The sequence below is a fragment of the Epinephelus lanceolatus genome, chromosome 18 (genome assembly GCF_041903045.1).
Source record: "Epinephelus lanceolatus isolate andai-2023 chromosome 18, ASM4190304v1, whole genome shotgun sequence".
Taxonomy (NCBI): Eukaryota; Metazoa; Chordata; class Actinopteri; order Perciformes; family Serranidae; genus Epinephelus; species Epinephelus lanceolatus.
The window spans coordinates 42,414,741-42,439,764 of NC_135751.1; the positions used below are offsets into that span (position 1 = coordinate 42,414,741).

Consider the following 25,024-nt stretch of genomic DNA (forward strand, 5'->3'; position numbering starts at 1 on the left):
ACATGTGCGTATAAGTTGATCAGTAAAAATATACATCATCAATATAAACTGAGCTCTGTCCTTTTGGCCACGGTCGGTGGATTATTTAATCTACCAGTCTCTTTGGCCGGTGAGTCGTTAAGTTAATTTCTGACTCTGGGTCGGCGGCTACCTTTGCTCTGTGCTGACTCAACATGGTGACGATGTCCAGATGTCCGGCTGCAGCAGCGAATCCCAGCGCAGTCAGACCATCATGTGACTGAGCGTCCACCTGAAACAGCGACACAGACGCAGACACACGTTTGCTTCCTTTAAATTATCTGAAAAAAATCAAATCATCTCAAACATTACAAACATGTTTTTTTTTAACCTGAGCTCCGAGGTCGAGCAGCAGCGCCACAGCGTCTCTGTGTCCCAGGTGAGCGTGGACGCACAGCAGGGGGGCGTTGTTCAGGACGTCACTCCGCACATCCACATCAGCCCCGCCCATAATCAGCAGCCTGCTCACCTGGACAGGTGGGGAGACGGTTACAGTCCAGCTGTGTGAGCAGGTGTGTGTGGATGAGTGTGTGTGACGTGTGTTACCTTGATGTTGGGGGTGTACAGGTTCCTCAGCGACGACAGAGCAGGACTCAGACTCTCTGTGCTGTAGGACAACCACAGCCCCTGCAGGACTGACGAGGAGACCCCGAGCTTCTTACTCAGACCCTGAAGACGAGGACAGATGCAACGACACAAACTGTTAGACGGACGTTGATATGAACGCTGACGAGGAATCAAACAACTGGATTTTAATGTCTTTATCATTCAGGGACTATTCAGCGTCTTCCTCTTCTCGATCCACGTTATGATCACGTCTCACGACATCGAGTGAAATCTTAACGGCCTGAAAATCCACGATGATGAGTCGCATGTACCAAGAGTTACACAGCTCAGCAGTAAACAGCTGTTTTTAAAAGCTGTCGACTCGATGAGTCCTTCAAACAGGTGGCCCCGCTGTATGCAGATACACATCCCTACCCACCGAGTCAAGGTGTGTGTGTGTGTGTGTGTGTGTGTGTGTGTGTGTGTGTGTGTGCGCTGACCTTGTAGATGTGAGCCTTCAGGATGTGATGTCCCAGCTCCAGTGTTTGCTGTCGGTTCAACTTTCCGTCCTGTCTGCAGAGCCAGAACGCCAGCAGAGTGTGACCGCTCCTGGAGACGGACAGACAGACAGAATGTTGACACAGCTTTTGCTCTGTTGTCAGTTGTTCTCCCTACGTCTGAGGATCTGGAGAACCAGAGCATATTCTTTTTTTGGATGCATATGTACTCACAGCAGCTGCTCAAGTATCGTGTGTGTGTGCTCACCATTTTACTTCAGACATCTTTCTCAACGAGCCGATACAAAACAGGATTCACTACATTTCTGAAGATAAAGCAGGATCGGTACCAACTGTCCGTGACCCAACTTTAATCCAGTAAAAACACTGAACAAAGCTGCTTCAGTGTCTGTTTTTCAAAGTCTAGAGTCTTTATCTAGAGCCAGCGTTTGGTTTGTCCATTCTGGGCTACTGTAGAAACATGGCGGTGCAACATGGTGATCTCTGTAGACGAGGACCTGCTCCCTGTGTAGATATGAACGTCTCATTCTGAGGGAACGAGAACACAATTCTTTTTTTTTTTTTAGGTGATTATCCACTGAAGAAAACACATGTATCATATTCTACGTCTGCTGATATTTCCCCTAGGACCCGTCACACTGGAGCTTTACACAAACTGTTGAACTGGCACAAAAAAGAAATGCAAACTCAGCGTGTTTCCATCAACTGATTTGGAGCAAATAAACTTGGCTAGATAAAGTGTACTTTGATCACAAGGTGGCGGTATAGGCTACACTTTACGCAAAGAGACCTGGTTACAGCGTTGAGGGCGGGGCCCTGGTGGCAGAAGGCTCCAGTCCACACTAGTAACTAGTTAAAGACTTCTCTAAAGCATTTGATACTGTAAATCACAATGTCTTATTGGTTAAGTTATATAAATATGGTTTTCAGGATGTTACTCATAAATGGTTGACAAATTATGTTTTTAACAGAGCTCAGTTTGTTTGTGTTAAGGGATGTTATTCTAACAGAGCAAAACTACACTGTGGGGTTCCGCAGGGATCCATTGTTGGACCACTATTATTTCTTATTTATATAAATGATTTAGCAAATGTTTCAATCTCTTCTCTTCTATCATGTTTGCAGAAGACACAACCCTTGTTCTCTCACACTCAAACTTTAGTTCATTCATTGAAAATGCAAATGTTGGTTTAGGTGCCTACGTTGCATTATTTAAAATAAATAATCTCTAAACATTAAAAACTCTAATTTTATTATTTTTAGCGGCAGAAAATCCTATAATATGGATTTATCTCGCATTACAACTGAGTCCATTGAGATGCCGCAGGTATCAACAACAAGATTCCTGGGAATTATCATCGATGAGGGTCTGAGCTGGAGAGAACAAACTGATTGTGTTAGTAGAAAAATAAACCCTTTTCTTTTATAAACACAGGTGTAGTTCCAAAGGTGGCGTTCTGAATCATTCACAAGTGCCCCCCCACCCCCCACGGGCCCCAGTGCAACCACACTGCCTTCGCCTGTCTATTTACTGTTTCTGTGAAAGTTGCTCAGTGGCGCATAAATCTGCTCTGCGTCTGCATCACTGAGCCCACAGAGCAGGAGCATGAGAGACTTCTGCCGGCTGAGTGGCTAACTTCCTGTTTAGCCCTCTGCTAACTTGAAGGGGATAAAATTATTTAACCGTGCGTCTCTCCGAGAGTTTCAAAATGATATCGGACACAATGGATCAAATACTGATGGTGAAATGGGACGTTCTGTGGAGGCTGTGATACTCATAAAGTCTTTAACAACATAAATCAATGGGAAAAGTCTTGTTGGGTCCCGGAGCTGTTCACACACACTGTAACCTGCCAGTATACAGAGTAGAAGAAGAAGAAACACCAGGAGAAGCAGACACAAAACAAGTTGTCTGAACATCCACAGGAGAAAAATGACCAGAGATCTTCAGGAAGTTGTTCTAGTTGTGCAACTTTTAATTGCTCTTTCACATCAGAAAGTGTTGACCACGTGTCGTGGAGTCCAGAGACGAATACATATTGAAGCAGTGGTCTTTGGAGACGCCGTCAGCAGAAACAGCTGATCGGTGATCTGAGGTGAATGTTCCCACATCCCGTTTATCCCATCAACTCTTTTTCCAGAAAACTTTTTCGCACAATTAATCAAATTTAAAGATTTCCATACAGCTTTTCTAACGTGATGCTTGTAGAACAAATTAAGGGAACACGTGTGCTGTCGGTCAGCGTACCTGGGGTCGCAGAGGAACCTGTCGTCCTGACCCTCCTCTCTCCACATCAGCCACTCCCTGAAAGAGGCGTGGTTCAGCATCCTGCTGCCGTCGCTCCGTCGCAGCAGGAAAGGCGAGAGCTGCTCCACCCGGTGCACAAACTCTCCCCAGTGCAGTGTCCCTCCGCTCAGAGCGCCGGCGTTTACCACCTCAAACAGCTGGAGGGGGAGAGGAGCAGTCACAGATCAGCTGGAATCAGAATCCAGGTTCAATGAATCAAAGATGAACTGACGAGACGACTTCAACGCGACTGAGAGGCTGCAGCTCTGTGAGCTCATGTGTTCATCATACACGTCCTTCATAATGTTCTCAGCCCCTATAAACTCTAAACTCTCCCGTTTGAACAGGTGTCTCAGCAAAACAAAAGCTTTACTGCAGATTTATGACCAGAAAAATGTGACACACACGCACACGCACACACAGCTGCTTCTTAGATTAATCTTCAGGTTCTCAGCTTCTGTGTGACGTCTACTGCTGATCTGCTGTCTCCTCCTAAAAAGACAACAATGTCTCTGTGTGGGTCTCAGAGAGTGAACAGAGTATTTACACAGAGTGGTGTTAATACTTTTACTTCAGTAGAGTAACTGAGTACTTCCTCCATCACTGTTGGAACTAAACATGGAGTAAATCTCCAACTGCAGGTTTCTGGTCACAGACAACTTGGACAAATAAACATTTTGACCTGATGATGGCGCTGGAGTCACATACACACACACACACACACACACACACACACACACAGATGGCGTGTTCTGTACCTGCTGGTCGGTCAGTGGGTGCAGTGACGCCACAGTCACGTTGAGAAGTGGCAGAACTCTCTGGAAAGATGACTGGGTGGGAAACCGCATGTTGAGCTGCAGCAGGTAGACTTCAGCTAGACTCACAGGGACCACCTACACACACACACACACACACACACAAACATTAGAGGGACATATCAAAATTAGGTCTTGCTGAGTCTTTGTGTGGACTGATTTAGCTTCATTTATTTGAAGGAGGTTTACTGCCATCCAGGACTTTATTTCATTGATGCAGTTGAAGATGTTGGTGAGTTTGGTCGTTTGCATTGAGGGGAAGATAGAGCTGGGTGTCATCAGCATAGCAGTGGAAAGAGATGTCATATTTTTGAATGATTTGACGGGGAAGCATGTAGATGGAGAAAAGAATGGGACCTAGGGTCCCGCAAGGTTCAGTCCTAGGTCCCATTCTTTTCTTTAAAAAAAAGCCTCTGAGTCCTCCTGATGTTGCCTATGTGTTTATTTGTGTCTTGATCTATGTTGGTTGCTGTTTTTGTTCTGTTTATTATTTTACAACACTTGTATCTCTTTTATTCATTTTTAACTGAACAGCACTTCGGTCAACTTGGGCTGTTTTTAAATGTGCTTTATAAATAAATTTGACTTGACTTGACTTGGATCTGTCTGACATGTTACTGAGGCTCTGGAGAAAATGGAGCCGGTACTCTTTGCTGTTTTATAAGTAGAAAACATGACATTTCCTGTTGCCAGTAGGTGGCACTATAACTCCTACTAAATGTTGACATGTAGATGTGTTCAGGGCCAACATTCATCAAACATAAAAAGTTTGGGGCATTGGATCTTGTATGGTTGAGTTACAAACCACTTCCTGTTTAGTGGCAAAACAAGGTAATTTGATGCCTCACCTCCAACACACGACTTGGCAAAAACTCAAGCTGTGAGCAACTTTTGATGATGTAGGTCTTTAGGTGAACTCAATCAAATCAAATCTGTAGGAGGAGTTGGTCAAAGTACAGCTCCTGAAATCACCAAAAATGCTCAAAAATGGCACAAGATAAAAATGGCTGACTGCCCTGCTGGGTTTAGGGTACGGCGCAATTTTCCACCATCTAGGTGAAAGCAGTTCCACTTCATGGAAATGTTGTGGGGGGGCGCTACTGAGCCATTTTGTTTTTACAAATGAGGATGAGACCCATAAAATATCAAAATGTTCATCAGTTTGGATGTGTGTGCAAAGTTTCATGAGTTTTTGAGCATCATGAGCCCCTCACACACGTCATTGAAATTACTGTACATCGTGACGGCCTGCGTCAGCACTCAGGCTCCAATAAGTGAAAAACTAAACTGATAATTTCATAATTTTTATGCAGGAAAGTTGAATAATGTCTCAGTGCATCAGAAATGTATACCTCAGCCCAACATCATGATCCCCTGAATCAGATTTGTAAGACCGAGCTGTACATTCCCCACGACTGAACCAACTGGATGCTGAAATAACGCTCATAGGAGAAGTTTTTCTTTTAGGCTTTCTCCAACAAAGCCCTTTTCAGACAGATCTATTCTTTTCCAAAGCTTAACCAAGAGATCTCTTTCTGGTAGAAAACCCTCGAGGAAAATTTCTTGTAGCTGTGAACGTAACGGACGTAAAACATGTGCGTCACTTTAGATATTTCTATTTTACTGGGAAACAAAGTAACTAAAACAATCACAGAGGAGGAGATTCAATCATCTGACCTCCTTCCTTCCTTCCTTCCTTCCTTCCCTGCCTCCTCCTCACCTTGAAGCTGGAGCTCTTCAGGACCAGGTATCCTCCCTCGATCAGATCCAGGGTCAGTTTCAGGTACAGGTACGAGCCCCGGCTCAGGCTCTTAAGGTGGCTGATCAGCTTGGCCAGCGCCGCGTTGTCGAGGCGACCGTTGCTCAGCGACACGTTGCTCTGGATCTCTGCGCTGCTGTGGATACGCTGCATCAGGTAACCCTGAGAAAAACAAGACAGACATAAATATACATACAGACAGGGAGACAGACAGATGGACGCACAGACTGTGTGCATGTTACCTGCAGGTCCTGGTCTATGGCGCTGTTCTCCTCCATCCTGTCCAGAGAGATGCAGTGAAACGGCAGAGAGCGCGTGACGTCCTGATGAAAGAAACAGAGTTCGTTTGACTTCATGAGTTTGTTTTATGTTTCCAGCTCGACTCAAGTTAAAATAACAACCCTGTTACAGCTGTCTTAAACATTTACCTGATGCAGGGCGGTAGAGTTTTTCAGGACAATAAGGAACGGATCAAGATCAGACTTATTTTGTCCTTAGATCCCCTTGATGACATTAGAATTTACAGGCTTAAGCCGGATTTAAACATGTGTGGTGGACCCTATGGCGTGGCCTAAGCACGTCGCCTATGCCGTTGTGAGCATTTAAACTTGTGCAGTGGTCTGTCTGTGTCACTCTGCAGTTACACCTCCAAAACACTAGTGGGCGGTGGAGGTTTCTGTGAAGTACTGTAAAGTTTAGCTGATTGGTCTGCGCTGCTGTGACATGTAGTTACATGTCTGGGGAGGTGCACGCCAGGCTACGGCGTCAATTCGATGCAGGAGTATAAATCCTGTAAAGGTGTGTACCTGCTGTCCGGTCCTCACAGTGGTGATGACTTTCAACCAGGAAGGAAATTTCTGGATATTTCGGGTCAGGAAGGAAGTTAGTGTGTCACCGTAGTCTGGCCGGTGGAACTCTGCCTCATTCAGTCCATCGATCAGCACGATAAGCCCCGCCCCCTCCACGTGTAACTTCCTCTCTGGAAGAAACAACATGGAACAGATTGAGTTCAGTCCCTGGTGTTACTGGACAGAAGCTGGCAGGATGCAAGCTGGGTTTACCTCTGTAGAGAGCGTCCAGTGGTTCTAGTATTCCTTTCTGGAGGGCGGAGCTTGGATCCTGGATGCAGGAGCGCAGACTGAGCGTGCTCTGCAGCTGTGGCGACCGGTGCAGGAGCTCTCTATAGACCGACAGCTGAGGGGCATCACTCAGCATCGCCGCCATGTTGTGGACGAACTCGGGAACCAGACAGGTGTGACAGTTATCAGCCTGACAGAAGTGATACGAGACGACCTGCAGAGACGGACAGGAAGTAGGCTTGGATCGATCTGAGTTTGTTGGTGTGGAGTTCTTCAGCAGACTTTTAGAGAGAAAAATCTGTGATGAAATGTGTCTGAATAAACATCACAAATCAGTATTAAAGCATTCTGTGTACCAGGAGTGTATCTATGTTCCCAAGGTCCTATGATTTCAAGGTCTTAATTTCTCAGTGTCCTAAGTTCCTAGAGCCCTATGTTTCCATGGTCTAATTTTCCTAAGGTCCCCAGGGTCCTAAGTTCTCAAGGGCCTAAGTTCCTAAGGTTTTTTTGTTTCCAGAGTCCTAAGTTCCCAAGGGTCATATGTACTCACAGTCCTAAATTCTCAGTGTCCTAAGTTCCTAGAGCCCTATGTTTCCATGGTCTAATTTTTCCAAGATCCTTCCCAGGGTCCTATGTTCCTACATTTTTTTTGTTCCAAAGTTCCCTTTTTCAGTATTCTGTAACCTGTCATGTGATACAGTGGATCTAAACAGATCCTACCTGTCCTGAGAGCCTCCTCAGCGCTGCCTCCTGCCTCCTCCTCATCTCTGGAGTCCCTGGACAGCTTCCTCCTCCTTCATCTCCTCCTCCTCCTCTTCCCAGGGAGTCGTGGGAGAAAGAAACAGCCTCTGCATCTGGGGTGAAGGCCGCTACATGGTTATCAGACATGTTTTAAATCTAAAAATACTGTGCCATGGCTGTATGACTCCGCCCACCAGCCCACCCTGTGGTTGTATGACTCCGCCCACCAGCCCACCCTGCGGTTGTACGACTCCGCCCACCAGTCCACCCCGTGGTTGTATGACTCCGCCCACCAGTCCACCCTGCGGTTGTATGACTCCGCCCACCAGTCCACCCTGTGGTTGTATGGCTCCGCCCACCAGCCCACCCTGTGGTTGTATGGCTCCGCCCACCAGTCCACCCTGTGGTTGTATGACTCCGCCCACCAGTCCACCCTGTGGTTGTATGACTCCACCCACCAGTCCACCCTGTGGTTGTATGACTCCGCCCACCAGTCCAGTGTCTCTGACAGTCTCCATCCATGTCAGTGAAAACATGGATGCTTCACACACAGAAGATCTATACAATCAGCACAGTTTCAAGATTAGAGTCACCAATTCAGTATCTGACCAAATGTCTCCCCTTCTGTTCCTGAGATATGACGTTAAAACATGATGATGTCACAGTCAAGCTGACCTTTGACCTTCTCACCTTCATTATTTTATCCTGTTAGACATTTGTGTCAAGTTTTGTCACAATTATTGTATGAATGCTGGAGTTATGACCCAAACACATTTTTGAAGTCACTGACCTTTGACCACCGAAATCCAATCAGTTCACTGTTGAGTCCAAGTGGACGTTTGTGCCAAATTTAAAGGAATTTTCTTAAGATGCTCTTGAGGTATCACTTTCACGAGAATTAGATGAATGCAAAGTCACAGCAACCTCGATCTTTGACCCTTAACCACCAAAATCTACTCACTTCAACCTCGAGTCCGAGTCAAACCTTTGTGCCAAATTTGAAGAAATGCCCTCACATTGTTCTTGAGATATCACATTCAAAAATGAGACAGTGACCTTTGACCACAAAATTCTAATCAGTTTATTCTTCAGTCCAAGTGGACATTTGTGTTAAAATTGAAGACATTCTCTTGAGGCGTTCTTGGGATGTCATGTTCACAAGGATGGGACTGACGGACGAACAACCTGAAAACATGCTGCCTCTGGTCACAGCTATCCCCAACATGGAGCCATAAAAACACAAACCATCTCTCTCAGTCTGCTGCCTTCTTCATTCTCAGCTGAATCTCAATCGTATTTTCTCCACTGTCTGATGTAGTATTTTTTGGCGGCTGTTTCAGCTCTCTGTCTGGTTGCTGATCCTGAGTCTGTCTAGTTTTATTGGACTCTGTGTGATGACTCAGCTCTGTCTTAGAAAACGAATACAGTCGTCTTCATGACTCAAGAACTCACTGGGGGTCTTTTAACAAACGTGATACGAGTTCCTGCCAACAGTTTACTGCTGCGTGTCGCCTTCAGGCACCGACCGAGAGCTTGGTAAACTGTGTGATACTGAAATCTAATGATAAAACATTTCTGAAACCACACTGGGACAAAAACCTTGTTTTACTGCCTTACTGGAATGTCTTCTGGTTTCTGGAGCTAAATATTTGTGCATGAGCTGAATGAACCATGAAAAGTCATGCTGCTTTGGTAGGATAGTTGAAAGACATGACTACATTACCATTTGTTAATAAGTCACGCTGTGTTACCTCGAATTCATGCAGAAAACTTCCTGAAAGTCTCATTTATGAGAGGAAATAACTCTCCATAGCAGCAGACGGTGGTGGTCGCATTCAAAAAGGGAAACAGGAAGACCGACAGGACTGATTCAAGACGCTACTTAGCCAGTTAGCATGTTAACAAAACAACCCAAAGTTTAAAGAACTGTATATTTACTGTGTACTAGTGAACAGCAACACAATTACGAACCGTTTCTGCCATAGGAATTCAGTGACTAAAGAAAAATAATTTTACCTAATATAACAAATTTGGGTCCATCTCACGCTCTTGACTTAAATTGTTTGTTTACTTTCCTCACTTCCAATTTTCTTCTCTGCACTGAGCTGAACTGAGAGTATTTTCCTGGAGTATAATCCCTCTCACCTGGCTAACGTGACAAGATCAGATCAGCTGACGGGACATAAAACCTGATAAACAGTCGGAGTTGTGCTGCGTGTTTAGATCTTTGAACCCGATCTGTTCGACAGAATATCTAAAGTCTGTCTTTACTTACGTTTGGGCATCATCTGGCTGCTTTCGGCGGTGGGCCACAAGCGGTTTCCATGACAACTGAGAGCCACCAGACGGGCGATGATGGCCGTTTTGCCGAAGCCCATGTTGCCGACGATCACCACGCCCCGACTGGTCGCTGGGTCGCTGCTGCGAAGACAGGCGTCCACTTCCTGGAAAAGCCACTCCCTGCCAGTGAACAGCCAATCAGACGAGAGACCGGAAACCTCAAAGTGGAGCGGCTTCAGGTTGAGAGAGGGAGTGAAACGAACTGCGGGAGGAGAGGAAGAGGAGGAAGAAGAGGAGAGCATTGTGATTCTGTTTGTGTGTTTAAAAAGTTGCCTACATTCATGTGTGTGTGTTTACCTCTGTGGTCCTGCTGACTACGACTCCCAGAATTCTGTCTGGGCATCCTGAGGGACGTCCTCGACGGGATGTGTCTCTGCTGCTCATCCAGATAGGCCAGGTCTTCAAGGTGGGCGGAGCTAGTGGCTGCAGAGAGAAGACAGACATTTAGAGAACTGTCCAGCCCCCCGGTGGCACACTGCAGGATAAAAATGTTTTCCGAAAGATGGTTTCGGTCACTTTCAGTAGCACTCGTCACGCTGATGTTCAAGTGTTCGTTTTTCTTATAAGTTTGGTTTTAATTTGTTATTTGATGCTGCGTGAGCCAATTTGTGTGTTCACAATCAGTAGCGCTGCTCGTGATTGGTCAGACACGTGTATGTGTGAAAACTCGATACAGCTGAGACTGAATTAGGAGGTTTTTTTGGGTCCATGAACGCAGCACAGACATAACTCTGAGGGGTGTTTGGTTCCTCAGTGGCAGACTGTTGAGTTTGAGTCAGGCGGTTTTATCGATCGGAGCTCATCAGTGGATCAGAGGAGCAGCTGCTGCAGAGGCCAGTGAAAGCAAACTTTCTGTTGCTGCAGTTACACAGGTTACACCCAGCACTCAACTACAAGACATGCAGTTTCCATGGGAACGCAGACAGTTTCATGTTTAAAGTAGGTTGGAAAAACGATGGAAAACACTAAAATGAGAGTGCTGAGTGCTGTATTTCTATATGACGTAACAAACAGTTAAGCTTGTGTTTCACTGGGTTGTTTTGTTCTGGTTTCTCCGCTTTGGACTGGTTCACTTCTTACCTCTCTGGGAGGACACAGTTCGTCAGATTGGGAACTGCAAGGTCCCAAACCCTCCCCGTTACATGTGGTGTCCCTCAAGGATCTGTCCTTGGCCCACTTCTATTCATTATATACATGCTCCCCCTTGGCTGTGTCATCTAACAGTGCGGGATTTCTTTCCACTCATACGCCGATGACACTCAGCTGTATCTCAGGACTGACCCAACCCCTTCAACTGCTCTACCACCTTCATCTTCACCTCTGTCCACACTCACCAACTGCCTGGAGGAGATAAAAGCATGGATGAGTCGTAACTTCCTCTAACTCAACTGTTCCAAATCCGAAGCCATACTTATTGGCACCCCTCATCAGGCCCAGTCATCTTCTATAGGCACCACCACCTTCTCCGACCAGGACATCCCCCTTTCATCTACAGTTACCGACCTGGGCATGACACTGGACCCTCACCTAACATTTGTAAATCACATTAAATATCTGTGTAAATCCTGCTTTTTTCACCTTAAGAACATCGCTAAACTCCGTCCCTCTCTCACCCTCTCTGATGTAGAGAAACTAGTCCATGCCTTTTTCTCCTCCAGGCTCCATTACTGCAACGCCCCTCTAATGGGAGTTCCTGGCAAAAGTCTGCAAAAATTACAGCTTATTCAGAACAGTGCTGCTAGGATCCTCCTGAAAGTCAGAAAACACGAACACATCACATCACTCCGCACATCATTATTATTATTATTTGGTTTCTGACTGATGAAGACAGTTGGGGAATAATTATACAAAATTATATGGCAACTTTCACGTTTTTCCCAAATGACGTACAGATTTGAGGTGTTCTATGATCCTACATGACTCGAAGAATAACGCACACGGCTGCTGCAATGGGAAAAGGAAAATCTCCTACAAAGAGCACGCCCCCCGGACCCCTGGGTTTGGTCTGACCCTGACTGTTTACAACCTGTGGCTCCGCCTCTGCTCAGGGGTCGAGCACAACAAATAAATCCCCAACCTGTAGGAACCTCTGCATGAACACCTATCACATAAATATCTGAAAATACAACCACGAACAGAAGAACGTTAAAGTCACATTTTTCAAATTTCAAATGTCCATCGTTTGTGAAGTCAAGAACAGGCAGGATCTGTAGGGTATTATCAGAGGAGAGCGGCGTCCTGACTTTAACTACGGCTGCTGATAAAAGCTAACGTGAAGTTAACAGCACAGACACAGGATGAGAACATTCAGTCGTCTTCAGCCGGAAGAATCAGAGCAAAAACACACCTACCCGAAGTTTGATCCAACCGAACCAGTTACAATCCTCTAACACCACGAGAACGCCACAGCTGCTGCGCCTCGTATCCTGTGTGTGTGTGTGTGTGTGTGTGTGTGAGAAACGCCAAACATGTCACTTCCTTCCTTCTTATGACACACAGAGGGAGGAAAGGAGGGATGAGATGTGAACTGGTCGTTTACAGACACGGAGCTCATAATCGCCTCCATTTTATGTTTCTGTGCGTTTGCAGCTTAAACAGACCTGACTCTTGTTACGTGTCCACTGTGTGTCCACTGTCCAGCGTGGACACAGAATGGAATCAGCCTCACTATGCGACAGAGAGTGATGGATTTCCTTCCTAACAGGAAGTGTGTGTGAGCTCTGAGTCACACACACACACTTACCAGCCACTGAGTTTGGCCGGGGCATGAGGTAGAGAGGAATGGAGTGGGTGGAGCCTGACGAGCGGGCGGAGCCAGGGCCTCGGTCTGGGTGGAGTTTGTTGAGGCTGTAAGTGGAGGCGGCCATGACGTCCTCCGTGCTGTACAGGAAGCCATCTTTCACACTTCCTGCTACCACCATAGAGGAAGAAGACGTGGAGGCCACCACCGGCCGGCCCCCCTGCTGCCACAGATTCAGGCTGCTGCCATGGTAACCGTCACCGGGACACTTACCGCCGCCGTCGTCCCGCTCTGCGGCGGACTCGGCAGAGTAGCTGGTGAGTGTGGCTGAAAGAGAGGCGGAGTGTTAGCAGAATGATGGCGTGTGTGTGTGTGTGTGTGTGTGTGTGAAGAAGCTGCAGCTGCAGTGTGTCACCTATGATGCCGCTGTCTCTGCTCTCCAGCGTGGAGGTGGGGGAGGTGACGGAGGCGTGGTTGGAGCAGGCGTGCTTGTTGTTGCCACCCTCTCCTCCAGCAGGAGGCTGCAGAGTGGAGCAGGGGGAGGTGCTGCTGCTCGCCAGGCTGGAGGACGGAGAGATCCTCTGTGGGAAAGACAAGAGAGATGAGCATCTGGGCTCCTGATGAGTCGGAGGATGGTGTCCTGGGGGATCTCCTCCCAGACCTGGATCAGTAAAACATTCTGGATGTGTGTTTGTGTGAGTTGATCACCTGTCCATCATCCTGGGCGTGGTACGGCGACCCCGGCTCTCCACTGACAATCTTCTCCCCCAGCAGGAAGCCCAGCCTGGTCATCAGAGCGTCAGCTGCCTCGTCCACTGAGGGCGGGGGTCCTAACTCCTCATCCTCACCTGCAGAGCGGCAGAGAGAGGAGAAGAGGAAATGGGTTTGTCTCAAACACTTCAAATCTACCAAAACAGTCACAGGGAACAGAGAGATCAGTTTTTAAGACCTAACACAAATCAGATCTTTGCACTCGAAACTTGTTTTATGCCAAAAACTGAGTGTCTGAAAAGACTGTGACGTTTGGACGGAGCAATGATAGCTCATCTCAGTCTTTATGCTAAGCTAACAGGGGAGGGTTAGATTTACGACTTTAAAAGACTGACAAACTAAAATGTGTGTCCTCAGCCCGTCTATAAACCCCTTTCCCTCCACCTTTCAGAAAACATGTTCACACAGGCTAATCTGACATTCTTCCTTTCATGAGGTCATGCGGGGAAATAACATCTCAAGCTAGGTGTTCGTTCCAGTAAAACAAAGACGTTGAAAGTACGAGGAGACCACGCCATTGCTCTGTCGTTGGCTGCACAAACGACCACAGAGGCCTTTTTTTACTTGCCATGTCTGAGGATCTGAAGACCCAGTGGACTCATTTTGTTTTTGACATAAATGTCCCCACAACAGCTGCTAAAGTGTTGCGCGTGTGCTCACCATTTCACTTCGGACTGCTTTTTTCAACGAGAGCCGGTACAAAGCAGGATTCACTACATTTCTGGAGATAAAACATGGATCGGTACCGAGTGTCCGTGAACCAACTTCACAAGTGGGAGCTGTAAGTTTTACTGTTTCCTGTTGTTTCACTTTGTACAGCATGATGGTGTGTTGGGTGTGTTGTTAGCATGGCAGCTAATGTGGGCGGTCACTGGGAATTTAATTTAAGGTCAAATTTACAAAAACCAAAATTGAAGAAAACAGGACTGAACAATTATGCGAGTGCTAATGTTAGCTTGCTAGCTAACACTCTGCATTTTATGCCGGGTATATATATATATTGGCAGAAATGTAATCTAATACAATCAATGTGCTTTTTCAATCAATTTAGATCCCTTTCAATTTAGAAGTTGAAAAAACTTTAACTCAGAGCAGAAACAGTGCCACACGTCATCTCTGCTTTTTTCGTCATGGTCATGACAACAAGTTTACAGTTGGTAACCAATGGAGGAGAAACTGGTGGTAGTGGTTGCTGGATACCCAGAGCTATACGACTTTACAAAGCACAGTTAGCACCATGTCAATAGAAAACAGCAGGTAAGTGCAGTACTGTAAACGTCCATGATGGAGGAGAAGCTCCTGGACCAACTGGTGGTACTCCCCATGATCCAGCCTCTTTTTTAGGGTCTCATGTACCCACACAGATCTCTGTTTATCTGCTGACAGCCTCTCACCCTCAACCAGAGCTACAGACAGCACCCTCTGCCTCAACATGGCAGCAGCTACACACTCATTACTGCAGGATACATAAACTGCAGATTGACTACATGGGAAGGTTAGGGTGAGGAGGTGATGGGCTGGTTGCCTGGCAACAATAAAGAGGTGCAGCAAGCGTTTTCTTACTAGTGGCATTCAGTTAAAAAAAAAAAAGGCAGTGGGGCACGCCTCATGTTTTGCAACCTGCAAAACACTTCCTGTGTGATCAGGGTCTTCGGGTGTTTTCACACTTGGTCCTTTTCAGCCCTCTAAATGGACTCAGTGAAGACTTGAAGAGAACTCAGACTGTGGCACAGTTCACCTGTGACCTGTGAACACAAAGTGCTCCAGATTCACTTTGCTCTGTGTCGTTGTATTCAGCCGTCTGGATCACATGATGCTGACCTGGGACGCTTGAATAAAACAGACAAACCCACGTTGGCCTGTAACGCTTGCAGGGACGCAGGACGAGGAGCAGTTTGGTCCACAGCAGATACTGCACGTCTCCAGATGTGGAAGGTAGAACACATCAAACAGGAACACTCAGGTTCTCCTCCAGTTTTAGTTCATCTGAAGGCGCGGGGCTTCATACACCCACTGCAGTGACACGTCAAAACTATATCAATGTATTTATTATATTAAGGCGAGAGTGTGAACTGGTCCACTTTTGGTCCACTTTCAGAGGACTGAGTTCAGTTCGTTTTAAAAGGACTTTATATGAAAACACTCAGAGTGAACAGGCGCTGTGAGACAGAAACTGAATCTGCAGTCTGACCATTGACTCCTCACAACATGAGATCTGTCCAATCAGAGGAGGTTATGAAAATAGAACAAAAGAACTTGAAACACACACACACACACACACACACACACACACACACACACACACACACACCGAGGCATGAACTCAAACACAAAGCCCACTGGGAAGATTGTGTGTGGAACACTAATTGATCTCCACGTTAATATATTCACTATCATGACCTAAATATGCCACGAGTAGACACACACACACACACACACACACACACACACACACACACAGAGACTGTAAGCCACAGCAGTCTGTTTCTCCGACAGTCTGTAATTATACAGCTATAAACTGCTGACTGCTGGACTAGAGAAGCATCACACACACACTGAGGAGACTGTGTGTGTATGTGTGTCTGTGTGTGTCTGTGTGTGTCTGTGTGCAGTTGCACATACGTGTGTGTGTGTGTGGTCAGTCAATGACAGGGTGTGTGAGTCATTTTTAGAAGAAGAAAAATAAAATGGAAAGATCAGATACAGAGACTTTTCCACTTTACTGATTCCTCCTCTCAGTCCCTCCCTTCCTTCCTTCCTTCCTTCCTTCCTTCCTTCCTCCCTCCCTCCCTTCCTTCCTTCCTTCCTTCCTTCCTTCCTTCCTTCTCCACCTCACATGCTGATTGTTCAGGTAAGAACGCTGCAGGTTCAACCTCCCCCTCCTGTGACGGCGTCCTGCCTTCGAGTGTGAACAGCCATAAACACTCGTGTTGTTTGTTGCCTCGTTCGCTTTAATCACACCTGTGTAGATGTTCCTCCTGTCGGGTCGTTTTCAGCTCTGAGGTCGGTTCAGAGGAACACAGAGTGGGAACATGACAGATGCAGGGATCAAACCTGCAGCTGGGACGGAGTTAGGTGACGCAGAAATGTGTCGTGGTTTTCAACCACAAAAACAGCAGATGTGACTGAGACTTTAAAACCAGCTGAGAACGACAGAAAAGCTAAAAATCAGAACCAAGACTCTCTGACATCACTGAATTCATCTTTGACATTATGAGTCAACAACTGATGAACAGAAGAGACCACATATGATTCGTACATTTACTCATGTACCTAAGTACAATTTTAACATACTTTATCTCAGAGAGAACTACTGTACTTTTTACTGCTCTACACACAGCCTAATTTTTGTTTTATTTATTTTTAAACCCATTTGTAACCAGGTAAGTCCCGTAGAGATAGCGCTGTACAGAGAAAACAGGAAGAAAATCTGCGACTGACAGGTGTTAGCATGTTAGCATGTTAGCTGTTAGCTCGTCAGCTACAGTTGTTTACCAACTAGCCCTGGAACAAGCATGGATGAATTCCTCTGCGACACTTTCTGGTGCGACCAGATATCATTCAACAACCAAAGTGACTGACAAGAGAATTCAGGTACCGTTAGCCATTAGTAGGGCCGCCCCCCTAACAGCCGACCAGAAAGGTCATTAGTCGGCAAGATTTCATTGGTCGCTTAGTCATAGAAAAAAAGTTTTTGCTCAGCTCTAACAGACGGTTTAATCAGAGGTGCTCTGAACGGGAAAGCGTGTCACTAGACATCAGTGTCAGTTACACACTGGAGTGCGTGTTTTGGTATGTGCATCCTACAATGTGATTTTGCCCAGTAGGACCAGCTCCTGGATCAACATTGCAATCAACCAATCACAGCCCTGTGACATCATCAGTGTGCTGCTCCTGTGCTTCTTTCAAAATTCCTTTGGAGCTGAGTAAGTTTTCAAAATTAGTTATTATGATTAAACAAAGTCCTCATAACCTACTGCAGGGTTAGTGAGTTAGCTTGCTAACTACGATAGCTATGCTAACAGGTAAACTTGCCAATAGGCTAAATTGTTGTTCACTAACATTAAGAGGAAGGATAATGTTATTTTACAGCTGCAAAGACCTGCAAAAGACATATTTTCCCTATCACTGTCATGTTGATCTTGAATATCTCTACTATGTTGACATAAACTAGTGATCCAGAATCAGTATGATGATGATGATGATGATGACGGTCCTGGATCAACCAAATCTATCCAAGTTCAAGATGGAAAAAAGGAGGGAGAAATTTGCAACAGAAAAATGATATTATTCTCACTCTAGCCTATGGGCAAGCTTAGCATAGCATACCTAGTTAGCAAGCTAGCCTGCTAGTATTCTTGTCCATTGGCAAGTTTACTCGCAAAAATAGTTTTGACGAGGCTGTCAGACAGAGGGAAAATGTGTCTGTAACTGTGTGCAACTGTAAAATAACAATACTCTTACTCTTACTGTTACTGAACAACAATTTAGCCCATTGCCCTACATGTTTACTTGTTAGCATAGCATACCTAGTTAGCAAGCTGACTCGCTAACCCTGCAGTAGCTTACAGGGTTTTTGTTCAGTGTTACTGAGGATTTTGTTTAATTGTACGAACATAAATTTGTAAAACTAGCTCAGCTCTGGAGAAGCACAGGAGCAGCACACTGATGATGTCAGAGGGCTGTGATTGGTTAACTGCAATGTTATTTCAGGAGCAGGCAAAATCAAGTCGTGCTGCATGCGTGTCAGTGAGTGTTGAAAGTGTTGGTTATATGTTGATGACAGTGGGACTTCCTGGTTAAATAAAGGTAAAAATAAACAAATAAATAAAATCATGGAGGAAGATGAACCGCTCACACAAAATAACATTTTCATTAGTAAATATGAAAGAAGCCCCACAGGTTGACTCGACCCTGACAGAAACCTGTCGGCCTCAAAAACAAGGACCCTGCTACAGAGAGAGTCCTTCACTCTCACCTTCCTCCTCACTCCTTCCTCTTCCTCCTCTCTGAGATCCACCAGGACGATCCACCCATTCCCGACACAGCTCAGATCTCTCCTCATGCGACGCACAACAGCAGGTGTAAAACAACAACCGCCGCACGAGGGAAGAGGCGTGACTGACGACCCCTGCTGCCATGACATGTCCGCCGCAGCTGCAGCCACTCGCCGGTCTCCACGGGTGACGGATGGAGGACCGCTCGTGCCGACACCACTTTGCTCTGGTGCGGGCGCACGCTTTCAAAATCGCCGCCGTGCAGTCCATGGCTAGCTGGCGGTGGCACTGTGATTGGTTCAGAGCGGTTCCATGTAGAGACGACAAATCAAAGAGCCGTTACCGAGAACAACAGACGAGATTCTTCAACTCAGCAGTTCTCTCTGTCTCTGTCGTGCTGTTGGTCGTCTCCATCAAGCTTTATTGGTGGAAGTTTAACGCACATGACATCACTAACCAGTCCTGAGCTCCTCCTCCTCCAGAGGACACAAAGGAGAGAGGGAGAGGAAGATGAAGAAGGTATGAATAAAGAGATAAGAGAAGAAAAAACACTCGAGGAACTCCAACTTCTGAAGCCGAACGGCTGCAGTTAATAAGGACGGTCAAACGTACGAACACTGAGGTCAGACTCTTCATATGTTCAGTTAAACTCTGCCGTTACTTTCAGAGCTGAAACCAGAATCCACGAGTCTTCACACAGCAGATCAGGACCATGTAATCCTCTGCTTATTGTCCTTTGTTGCCCAAAAATGCAGCCCTCTTTCACTCACAGCCAGAGCCTCCCTAAAACCAGGCAGAAAGAGCAACAACAGCTGAAGCCTGAGGTGGAAAAAATAAATCTCCTCTCAGATGAAGTTTCTCTTCAGACGGAGGCTCGAGAAGTAAAGTTTCCAAGAGCTGAAGAGTTTTTCTTTCAGCCTCCATATCTGCTCTGAAAGACGACCTCCCTCGTCTGACTGCACTGCAAATCAAAACCTCCCCTCCTCCAACCCAACACACACACACACACACACACACACACACACAGAGGAGGAGCTGAGCGCAGAGAGGAGTAATCAGTTACATGTCGAGGAAAGTTTGGACTGAAGAAAAACAGCCAGAGAGGAGATCCTGGAGGAAGACTTGGATGAAGGTCGGCAGACCAAAGAAATGCTGCAATTAAAGTGAAACTGCTTCTCCGAGAACAGAAGAGCGTCTCGCCACAAATCACAGTGAAGACGGAGGGTTATAATCCACCGTCGTCCAAAAAGTCTGAGTTAAATGACGATTAAATGTTTCGCTGATGTTTTTAATCAACAGAAAAAGATCTTCTCAGTGACAACAGGAAACAGACAGAGACGGGGTCGGGGCCAAGACGCAAAGAGTTGGACTGAGATTTAAAGTCGTCCTGAGGTTTACAAAAACAGATAATAAGAGAGAAATCTGCTGGACACAAGCAGAGAGCAAGAGAGGAAGAGGTGAAGACGAGAATAACAACATTTCGCATTTTCAGGCTGAATGACAAACTGCATGAAAGCAGATTTATAGTTGTGTGTTAAGGTAGACTACGTTGACATGATCAAATCTGTGCAGGCGAAACGCTATATGTCATCATAGATCGTTTCTCACGCTGGGGGGAAGCAGTTCCATCAAAAGATCTTGGTTCAGAAACTGTCATCAAGTTTCGGTCAAGAGAAGTCATTCAACACTTTGGTGTCCCTTCACAGATACGTTCAGACAATGGCTCCGCGTTGGGACTTAAAGTAGCCGAAGTTCTACAACAACTACAAATCAAACAAAGACTTTCGGATCGAAAATAAACAAAATCTGTGCGAGCAGGAAACTGAACTGGGTAGATGCTTTGCCTTTCGCACTGATGAGTTAACGCATGTACACTCACAGAAGCACTCAACTAACCAGCAAGAAATGCTCACAGGTCGACCTATCCCTACAAGGGACCCCCGCTAGAGCAACTGCAGATTGAGCTGAAAGACTTTATGAAGTAGCTAAATGCCGTCCATAGTTCAATCTATCTGCAGTAAAAAAGGAGAGAACCAAGTCTCGACCGAGCCGTTGAGAAACCAGTGTTGCCAGGTGATCAGGTGTACATCAAAGTCTTCAGAAGAAAGTGGCCCGAGCCAAGGAGAGAGGGACCCAACATGGCGGTGCCAGCAACTCCCACAGTAGTCCAGGTCGAAGGAAGCACAACGTGGAATCACCTGATTCACTGCACGAAAGTTCAAGGAAAGAGCAAAGGTCTGGATACATTACCCCCACAAATACGACATGCTAACATTATTAGCACAAGCCTATGGTATTTTACATTGTATAAATTAGCCTAGCATCTAGCAGAGTTGGGTCGATTTCTGGGTTTGTCTGGTCTGATGTACCGGCTTAAACCAGTTTGATTTATGCGAAATGGCTGAACTGATATTTGGAGGAGAGGAGAGGAGGGGAGAGGAGGGAAGAGGAGAGGAGAGGAGAGGAGAGGAGGGGAGGGGAGGGGAGGGGAGGGGAGGGGAGAGGAGAGGAGGGGAGGGGAGGGGAGGGGAGGGGAGGGGAGAGGAGAGGAGAGGAGAGGAGAGGAGAGGTTTTCAAAATCCCTTTATTGAACCATTGCCAGACCTAATGTACAACAATAACAACCACCATCAAAACAAGAAAAGAACTCTCTCCAATCAGAAATTTACAATCATCTCCTCATCCTCCCCCACAGAGCACAGAACCCCGCCAACAGCCCATATTTGACGAAATGTCAATATGTTGTCCGTCATCCTATAATAGGCGTGTTCCACTCTCAGTCTGGCTTTTAACAAGCCCTCCAGAACCGGCACTGGCTCCACACTGGTGATACCCTGCGCCTGGTTCTTGCGCGTCAACCAAATGGCCAACTTGGCAGAACCAGATATGAAGTTAATCAGTGTGTGAGCACTCTTCCTCCGTGCACTGTACTTTGGGCCAAAGATGAACAAGCTGAAAGAAAAAACCTCCCCGAAACCCTGAAACCATCTTTTTAACAGCTCAAACAATGCTGACAGCCGGGGACACTGTACAAATAAATGAAACAAAGTCTCTGTCTGTGTACAGAAAGTGCACTCCTCCCCAACCCCTGGATCCAGGTGCGCTCTGTATCTGTTCGTGGCTATTGCACCATGTACAACCCTCCACTGGAGGTCTGCTGTCCGCTTTTCAACGGGCAGCTTGTACAGGGACCGCCAGCTGCCTTTCGGGGACACGTCTGTGCCAAAAAACTCAGCCCACCTCGACTCCTTCAGCCCTGCCAAAGAGTGCAGGTTCAGCACCTTCACGCAGACATGGTAAAGTGCTTTCTTCCTTACATCCTTAAAAGTGTCCAGGTGAGGGGTTGTAAAAGACAGCAGCTGACCACCTCCCTCCTGCCACTCCCCCACTGCTGGGGAAATGAGCAGAGAGGGGAAGCTGTATTCACTGTTCTCAGACCACTGATCACATAAAGCACAGTTCTCTGCAAAAGCTCTCAGAGATTGTGGCAGGGCGGCATGGACTTCCTCCACCACTCTGGTGATGAGCCTGATAGAGGTGATGTTGGTCCTCGCTCTCAGGGTGTCCACAGAACTTGCCGTCATCTTCATCAGATGACCCAGTTTGGTGCAGCCAGCCTCTCTGAGGCTAGCTCGCAGACTGGGAGACTGTAATGTCTGAGTCTTTAGAAGGTTGTTAAAAAACAAAGGCTCCTCAAACAGCCACATACCTGGTGTCTCATCTGTGGTACGTACCAGCTGGAAAATCTGCCATGCCTGCAACACAGAGCTGTAAAACGGTGTCAGTCCAGCAAGAACCACAGCTTCAGGTTGTAGAAGGAACAGTTGTTTGTCATAGCCCAGGCGCCCAGCTCTCCTCAGCAGCAGTCTAGCTGTATCGAGCCAACCTGGGCCAGAGGTATACAGGAGTCTTTGTGCAGTCTGGAGTTGAAAGGAAGCAATTTTAGACTGGATGTTTATCAGACCCTGTCCCCCTTCTGCCGCAGGCAGATCAAGGGCTGCTGCCCGGACCCAGTGTTTGCCAGACCAGAAGAAATCCACGATGGCTCTCTGAATGTCCTCTATCAGGCTTTTTGGTGGTGTTAAAACGTTGAACTTGTGCCAAAGGGCCGAGGCAACCAAGTTATTGGCAACCAGAACTCGTCCCCTATATGACAACTGGGGTAGCAACCATTTCCATTTAGACAACCTCGCGCACACCTTCTCCCTAATACCCTCCCAGTTCTTTGCCTGAAAACCTTCTGTGCCCAAGAACACCCCCAGCACTTTCAGACCCTCCTTCCCCCACTCAAGACCTCCAGGCAGAATGGGCACTGCCTGATCCCTCCACTGTCCCACCAACAAAGCTTCACTTTTTGCCCAATTCACCTGTGCAGATGTGGCCCCTTCATACAGGGACAGGGTGTCCTGCAAATATTGAACATCCCTCTGGCTGGTGATGAAGATACAAACATCATCCGCATAGGCCGATACAGTAGGAGGTTGAGCAAGATCCGAGGACCCAGGCAGTGAAAGACCACGGAGCTGACCCCTCAGCCTGTGCAACAAGGGCTCGATGGCTAGACTATATAGCTGACCTGAGATAGGACAGCCTTGCCTTATCCCTCGCTGCACAGGGACTGGCCGACTCAGCCCCGCTCCCGTCTTCACCAAACATTGAGCACCACTGTACAATAAACCAATCCAGGCCAGAAACCCATCACCAAAACCAAAAGCCCTAAGTGCAGAAAATAAATAAGAGTGATCCACCCTGTCGAAAGCCTTCTCCTGATCCAAACACATAATACCAAAATTGACATTATCATAACATCTGCAAACATCAATAACATCACGAATGAGGAAAATGTTGTCCATAATTGTCCTGTCAGGTACACAATATGTTTGATCTGTGTGAACAATTAATTCCAGGATGATCTTAAGTCTGTTCGATAAGGCTCTGGAAAGCACCTTATAGTCTGTACAGAGGAGAGCAACTGGCCTCCAGTTCTTAAGTAAGGCCAAGTCCCCTTTCTTGGGCAGCAGGGAAAGTACTGCTCGTTGACAGGAGACAGGAAGAGATCCTGCTCTGAAGCACTCTAAGAAGACAGCATGCAAGTCAGGTCCAAGAGTATTCCAGAAACGCTGAAAAAAGTCAGCAGAGAGACCATCAATCCCAGGTGCTCGCCCTGATGCCAACTGGTTGACAGCAACTGTCAACTCCTCCAGAGTCAGCTCACAATCCAGCACAGCTTTCTCCTCCAGGCTGAGCTGCGGAAGCCCCTCCAAGAGCTTCTCTCAACACGCCATGCTGCACTGCTCTGCCCTGAAGAGTTCAGCATAGAAGTCCACTGCATGGCTCCTCATCTCGTCCGGGCTTGTGGTCACCCTGCCCCCTGGCAGCTTAAGGCAGGTCATCTGCTTCCTCTGCGCCACCGATCTCTCCAGACTGAAGAAGAAAGAAGTCGGGGCATCCATGTCCTTCAGCTGGAGGAAGCGAGACCTGACAAGGGCCCCCTTCACTCTCTCCTGCAGGAAAGAACTTAATTCCAACTTCTTCTCCTGCAGCATATGACCCATAGTGGGATCAGAGTCCCTACATAACCCTTCCTCAATGTTTTTAATACTGACTTCAAGTTCCTTCACTGCTGCCTTGATTTTAGCAGTGGAATGGGAGGTGTACTGCTGACAAAAAACACGAATTTGTGCTTTACCAACCTCCCACCACTGCTTCAAGGAACTAAAATCACCTTTTTGCCTTTTCCATTGCTGCCAGAAGTGCTCAAAACTCTGACAAAAAGCACTGTCCTGAAGAAGTTTGTTATTGAAGAACCAGTGGGAGCTAACCCTTTCCCCTGACGAGCTGACCAAATCTATGCTGACAAAATGGTGGTCAGTGAAACCAACTGGATATATGTTACTTTGAATTAATCTCGAGCTGAGATTCAGGGAAATGTAAAACCTGTCCAATCTGGCTGCACTGACCCTGCCATTACCGACCCTCACCCATGTGTACTGTCTGGACTGTGGATGTTTAACCCTCCATGTGTCTAACAGGTCCAACTGTGTGACGACACTGCTAAGGCTCTGAGATGACTGAGGGTGGGGCTCCTCGCCTGTCCTGTCCATAGTAAAATCTAATGTACAGTTAAAATCCCCACCAATAATCAACTGATCTTGATAGTACTTAAAACAGCTCATTTTTTAGCAGAGTAAAAAAACCAGCTCTTTCTGGACCGTGATTTGGGGCGTACACATTAACAAAACACAGAACTCTGTATTTCAGCCCTAACAATCAACAAACGACCCTTCACCACTTCAGTAGTAGATAAAACTGTTGCATTTGCAGTGGGTCTAAGCAGAACAGCAACCCCTGCACTGAAGTTGGTGCCGTGGCTAAGCGTATATGAACCCTCCCACCATAAACCCCAGTCTACC

At 46.7% G+C, this 25,024-nt stretch overlaps 1 protein-coding gene across 1 annotated transcript in view; it reads right to left on the bottom strand.

Moving 5' to 3' along the window:
* The window catches only part of tanc2a (tetratricopeptide repeat, ankyrin repeat and coiled-coil containing 2a), a 32,334-nt gene extending 12,765 nt beyond the window's left edge, over positions 1-19,569 (bottom strand). The window contains exons 1-17 of the mRNA XM_033644579.2: positions 18,593-19,569; positions 13,552-13,691; positions 13,259-13,424; positions 12,847-13,170; positions 10,401-10,526; positions 10,039-10,305; positions 7,743-7,876; positions 7,005-7,236; positions 6,750-6,922; positions 6,186-6,266; positions 5,905-6,105; positions 4,128-4,262; positions 3,331-3,527; positions 1,065-1,173; positions 565-687; positions 350-487; positions 152-250 (exon numbers count right to left, since the gene is read on the bottom strand). Of these exons, the coding sequence (XP_033500470.2) occupies positions 152-250; positions 350-487; positions 565-687; positions 1,065-1,173; positions 3,331-3,527; positions 4,128-4,262; positions 5,905-6,105; positions 6,186-6,266; positions 6,750-6,922; positions 7,005-7,236; positions 7,743-7,876; positions 10,039-10,305; positions 10,401-10,526; positions 12,847-13,170; positions 13,259-13,424; positions 13,552-13,691; positions 18,593-18,881 (2,934 nt within the window). The 5' untranslated portion in view covers positions 18,882-19,569. The remainder of the gene's footprint in view (positions 1-151; positions 251-349; positions 488-564; positions 688-1,064; positions 1,174-3,330; positions 3,528-4,127; positions 4,263-5,904; positions 6,106-6,185; positions 6,267-6,749; positions 6,923-7,004; positions 7,237-7,742; positions 7,877-10,038; positions 10,306-10,400; positions 10,527-12,846; positions 13,171-13,258; positions 13,425-13,551; positions 13,692-18,592) is intronic.
* Between the last annotated feature and the right edge of the window lie 5,455 nt (positions 19,570-25,024).